The 6,144-nt window shown below is 44.4% G+C and overlaps 1 protein-coding gene across 1 annotated transcript; it reads right to left on the bottom strand.

Annotated features, from left to right (window-relative positions):
• Positions 1-1,536: 1,536 nt before the first annotated feature.
• Positions 1,537-3,714, bottom strand: LOC138904944 (uncharacterized). Its single transcript, XM_070193440.1, has 2 exons — positions 3,152-3,714; positions 1,537-1,693 (listed from the first exon to the last, which is right to left on the bottom strand). Exons 1-2 carry the CDS (start codon positions 3,712-3,714, stop codon positions 1,537-1,539), a joined length of 720 nt encoding a protein of 239 aa, XP_070049541.1.
• Between the last annotated feature and the right edge of the window lie 2,430 nt (positions 3,715-6,144).

The following is a 6,144-nucleotide window of genomic DNA, read 5'->3' as shown; positions in this document are numbered from 1 at the left end:
AGTCAACCCCCGGTCAAACTTCCCAAATATGCAACTTCTGTCATTTCAAGCCTAATTCAACTACGGACATCCAAATAATTTGACATCTAAATAATTTTTCGTACATGCTCCTAAGTCCAAAATACCCATACGGAGCTATTGAAATCATCAAAATTCTATTCCAGGATCATTTTTCCATAAGTCAACATCCGGTCAACCTTTTCAACTTAAGTTTTCAATTATGAGACTAAGTTTCTCAATTTACTCCGAAATCCTTCCGGACCCAAACCAACTAATCTGATAAGTCATAAATAGGTGTGGATATTTGCTCCGCATATACCTCTCAATCCCACAAGTAGCCTCTCCGACTGGTTGGCCTCTCCATTGTACCTTCACTGACGTTATGTTCTTTGACCTCAGCTTTCGAACCTGTCGATCTAAAATGGCCACCGGCTCCACGCCATTAGTCAAATTACTATCCAGCTGCATTGTACTGAAATCCAAAATATGAGACGGATCCCAGACATACTTCCGGAGCATGGATACATGGAACACTGGATGAACACCTGACAGACTAGGTGGCAAAGCAAGTTCATAAGCCACCTCTCCAATGTTCTTAAGTATCTCAAAAGGCCCAATATACCGAGGGCTCAACTTGCCCTTCTTCCCGATCCTCAACACACCTTTCATGGGTGAAATCTTGAGCAGAACCTTCTCCCCAACCATGTAAGCAACATCACGGACCTTCCTGTTGGCATAACTCTTCCGTCTAGACTGTGCCGTGCGAAGCCGCTCCTGAATCAATTTAACATTCTCCAAAGCATCCTGAACCAAGTCAGTACCCAATAGTCTAGCCTCACCCGGCTCAAACCAACCCACCGGAGACCGACACCGTCTCCCATATAAAGCCTCATACGGAGCCATCTGAATGCTCGACTGGTAGCTGTTATTGTAAGCAAACTCTGCGAGTGATAGAAACTGATCCCAAGAACCCCCAAAATCAATGACACAAGAGCGTAGCATATACTCCAATATCTGAATAGTGTGCTCGGGCTGTCCATCCGTCCGAGGGTGAAATGATGTACTCAACTGAACCTGTGTGCCCAATTCCCGTTGCACTGCTCTCCAAAACCTTAATGTAAATTGATTGCCCCGATCTGAAATGATGGATACTAGCACACCGTGTAGGCGAACAATCTCGCGGATATAAATCTCAGCCAACCGCTCCGAAGAATAATTAGTACCAACTGGAATGAAATGCGCAAATTTGGTCAACCGATCTACAATCACCCAAACAACATCAAACTTACTCAAAGTCCGTGGGAGCCCAACTACGAAATCCATGGTAATACGCTCCCATTTCCACTCCGGAATTTCAAGTCTCTGAAGCAATCCTCCCGATCTCTGATGCCCGTACTTCACCTGTTGACAATTTTAACATCGAGCTACAAATCTAACTATATCTTTCTTCATTCGCCTCCACCAATAGTGTTGCCTCAAATCCTGACACATCTTCGCGGAACCTGGATGAATAGAGTACCGCGAACTGTGAGCTTCCTAGAGAATCAACTCACGCAAACCATCTGCATTAGGAACACATAGCATGCCCTGCATCCGCAATACTCCGTCATCCCCAGTAGTGACTTCCTTGGCATCACCGTGTTGAACCGTGTCCTTAAGGACAAGCAGATGGGGGTCATCATACTGACATTCTCTGATATGATCATAAAGAGAAGACTTAGAAACCACACAAGTCAAAATTCAGTCCGGTTCCGAAATATCCAATCTAACGAAATGGTTGGCCAAAGCCTGAACATCCAAGGCTAAAGGACTCTGTGCTACCGGTAAATATGCTAAGTTGCCCAAACTCTCCGCCTTACGACTCAAGGCATCGGCCACCACATTGGCCTTTCCGGGATGATAGAGAATTATGACATCATAATCCTTAAGCAACTCCAACCACCGCCGCTGTCGTGAATTAAGATCCTTCTATTTAAACAGATGTTGTAGACTCTAATGATCGGTATATATCTCACAATGGACACCGTACAAGTAATGACGTCAAATTTTCAAGGCATGAACAATAGCTGCTAACTCAAGGTCGTGGACCGGATAATTCCTCCCATGTACCTTCAATTGTCTGGACGCATAGGAAATCACCTTACCGTCTTGCATCAACACTGTGTCGAGACCAATACACGACGTGTCATAATACATAGTATAAGACCCTGAACGTGTAGGCAACACCAATACTGGAGTTGTAGTCAAAGCTGTCTTGAGCTTCTGAAAGCTCTCTTCACACTCATCTGACCACCTAAATGGAGAATTTTTCTAGGTCAATTTGGTCAAAGGCGATGCAATAGACGAGAAACCCTCCACAAAGCGACGATAATAACCGACCAAGCCGAGAAAACTCCGAATCTCAATAGCTGAAGATGGCCTACGCCAACTCTGAACTGCCTCTGTTTTCTTCGGATCCACCTTAATTCCTTCACTGGACACTATGTGTCCCAAGAATGCCATCGAACTAAGCCAGAATTCACACTTAGAGAATTTGGCATAGAGTTTTTCCTCTCTCAGCCTCTACAATACAATACACAAGTGATGTGCATGCTCCTCCTGGCTACGTAAGTACACCAGGATATCATTAATAAATACCACGACAAATGAATCAAGATATGGCTGGAATACACTATTCATAAAGTGCATAAATGTTGTTGGGGCTTTGGTTAACCCAAAAGACATCACAAGAAATTCATAGTGGCCATAACGAGTCCTGAATGTCGTCTTTAGAATATCCGAAACACGAATTTTTAACTGGTGATACCCCGATCTCAAGTGAATTTTGGAGAATACCCTCGCTCCCTGAAGTTGGTCCAATAAATAATCAATACGCGGTAAAGGATATTTATTCTTGATTATGACTTTGTTTAGTTGTCTATAATCAATGCATATCTGCATAGTACCATCTTTCTTTTTCACAAACAAAATCGGTGCACCCCAAGGTGACACACTAGGCCTAATAAACCCATTATCAAGGAGTTCCTGAAGTTGTTCTTTCAATTCTTTCAACTCAGCCGGTGCTATACGATACAGAGGAATAGAAATTGGCTGAGTGCCTGGCACCAAGTTAATATCAAAATCAATATCCCTATCGGGTGGCATACCTGACAGGTCTGCAGGAAATACATCCGAAAAATCTCGCACTACTGGTACTGAATCAATAAAAGGAGTATATGTGTCAACATCTCTCACAAAAGCCAAATATGACAAACATCCATTTCCAACCATACGTTGGGTCTTCAAATAAGAAATTACCCTATTGGGAACATAGTCGAGAGAACCTCTCCATTCAACCTTCGGCAACCCTGGCATTGCTAACATCACGGTTTTTATGCGAGAGTTCAGAATAGCATAACATGGAGACAATAAATCCATACCCAGAATTACATCGAAATCAACCATACTGAGTAATAAAAGATCAACTCTAGTCTCCAGTTTCTCAATAGTTACCACACACGAGCGATTCACATGGTCCACAGTAATAATATCACCCAGTGGTATAGATACACAAACAGGTGAAACTAAGGATTCACTGGGTAAATCCAGATAATGAGCAAAATACGACGAAACATACAAATAAGTGGAACCAGGGTCAAATAATATAGAAGCCTCCCTGTGGCACACTGAAACAGTACATGTGATCACTACATCTGAAGCAACAATATTAGGCATGGCAGTAAAAGCATAGAATCAAGCCTGACCGCCACCTGGTCGGCCTCTCCCTCTTGGGCGACCCCTAGCTGACTGATCCCCACCCCGAGCTGGCTGGGCGGGTGGAGAAGTAACTGGTGCTGAAGTCGTAGTCTGACTCCTTTGATGACCTGGGCCTCCCGAGCGACGAGGACACTGTCTCCACATATGCCCAAATTCTTTGCACTCAAAGCAGCTCCCCGATACTAGTGATGGTGCGGACTGAGTCGGCCCCGAGAACCAGAATAACTGCTATAAGTACCCGTTGCAAATGAACCATGAACTGAAGGGGCACGGGACGAACTCTAGGCTGGAAGGGAATTGAGAGATGACTGACCCTGATAAGAACTAAATGAACCATGGCCGGATGATACACCACGGTGAACTGGATGATTCTTCTGAGCGTGTCTGTAAGGACGACCCCTGCTGCGGTAAAACTGGCCCCCTGAAGGAACACCACTGAAATCACCTGGTCCACGAGGGCTCTTGGCCTCCCTCTCTCGACATTCCTGGCTACGAACCATATCTATCTGCCGAGCAATGTCAACTACCTCGTCAAAAGTAGCACCAGATACCCTCTCCCGAGTCATAAGTAACCGCAGATAATATGTGAGGCCATCAATAAATCTCCTAATCCTCTCCCTATTAGTGGGAACCAAGACAAACTACGTGATGAGTCAACTCAGAAAACCTCATCTCGTACTGGGTCATGCTATCTTGCCGAAGCTGCTCAAATTGTCTGCGCAACTCCTCCCTGCGAGACTGTGGCACGAACTTCTCCAAAAAGAGAACAAAGAACTCTTGCCATGTAAGTGGCACTGCAGTGACCGGCTTGCGCCTCTCATAATCCTCCCACCATCTGAAGGCAGCCCCGAAAAACTGAAAAGTAGTAAACGAGACTCTACTGGTCTCTAAATACCCGTTGTTTGAAGCATCCGATGGCACTTATCCAGAAATCCCTGAGCATCCTCTAACTCAGCACCGCTAAATGATAGAGGTCTAAGCCTCCCAAAACTCTCAAGTCTTCTCTGCTCATTATCTGCCATAACGGAGACTATCGGGGCCTGAAGAACTACAGCCGGCTGGGCTGGTAGTGCCCCCGGTATCTGAAGTCCCTGCACTATCTGCTCGAGAGTACGGGCAACAGGGGTATGATTACCTCCCCCGGCCTGAGAAGTGGCTGGTGGGCCTGAGCCGAGACCACCTGAGCAAGGCCAGTGCAAACTGTCAATATCTAGGCCAAAGCCTCCTGAAGGCCTGGAATCACAATGGGCACCGCTGGTGCCTGAGTTGGTCATGTCGTCTCAGCTATATATGGAATCTGCTCCTCAGCTGAGGAAACTAGTGGTGCTACAGGTGCTGCTCTAACTGCTGTACGAGCTATACCTCGATCTCTACCTCAGCTCCGGCCTCTACTATGGCCCCGACCTCTCACGGCCCTAACTGGCGGCACTGGTGGTTGACCGTCCGATCTGGTAGTACATGTCCTCACCATCTGTGAGAGAATAGAATAACAGAGATTTAGTTTCTGGAATCAACAAATTCGCATGACAGAATAAAAGAAGGTAAAATTTTCCTAAAGGTTCGGCAGCCTCTTAAAGATAAGTACAGACATCACTGTACCGATCCGCAAGACTCTACTAAACCTGCTCATGATTCGTGAGACCTATGTAACCTAGGCTCTGATACCAACTTGTCACGACCCAAAATCCTAACCTGTCGAGATGGCGCCTATCTCGAAACTAGGCAAGCCGACAACCTTAATAAACCACAATTTCTTTTAAGTTTGAAAATATAATATTTAAAGTCAATACAAAAAAATCTCATTAATATCGACATAAAATACTTCCAAAATCCGGTGTCAGTGAGTACATGAGCATCTATACATTACAAATCTGGAAAACACTGTCTATAATAGTCTGAGACAAAATACAGTAAACAAGGAGATAGGGAAGAAGAGACAAGGTCTGCAAAACAAAGCAGCTACCTCTGAATCTCCGAAAAAATCAACTGTGCAAAAGAATCAACACCTGATGTGTCCGAGATCACCTGGATCTGCACATGAAGTGCAGGGTGTAGTATGGGTACAACCAACTCATCAAGTAACAATAATAAATAAAAAACTGAAAGTAGTGACGAGCTTCACGGCTAAGTCCAAATACAATAATTCCAACATAAAAGGGTAGGCATGCTTTCAAGTTCAACATTTAAAATTTCACAGTAATTTCATATCAACTCTGACTGAAATAGAACATAATGTCATTCCGAAATTTTCAAAATAGTGATATATGACAGCTAAAATACAGCAATAATGAAATCAATGTATCCTCTCGGAGTAACAGTCACTTAGTCCTCCTATTTACTCTAACCTCACAGTCACTCTTTCCTCACAGTCACTCATTCCTCCCAATC

Source organism: Nicotiana tomentosiformis, chromosome 2 (assembly GCF_000390325.3).
Source record: "Nicotiana tomentosiformis chromosome 2, ASM39032v3, whole genome shotgun sequence".
Classification (NCBI taxonomy): Eukaryota; Viridiplantae; Streptophyta; class Magnoliopsida; order Solanales; family Solanaceae; genus Nicotiana; species Nicotiana tomentosiformis.
The sequence above is the reverse complement of the archived record's forward strand: the minus strand, read 5'-3'. Positions and strand labels throughout refer to the sequence as shown.

Bases quoted from the DNA above. Each gene is read 5' to 3' on its own strand.
- LOC138904944 (XM_070193440.1), bottom strand. From the start codon at position 3,714: ATGCCTAATATTGTTGCTTCAGATGTAGTGATCACATGTACTGTTTCA. The intron at 1,694-3,151 runs GTCAGGTATGCC...TGATCATATCAG, and splicing joins GATGTATTTCCTGCAGACCT to AGAATGTCAGTATGATGACC.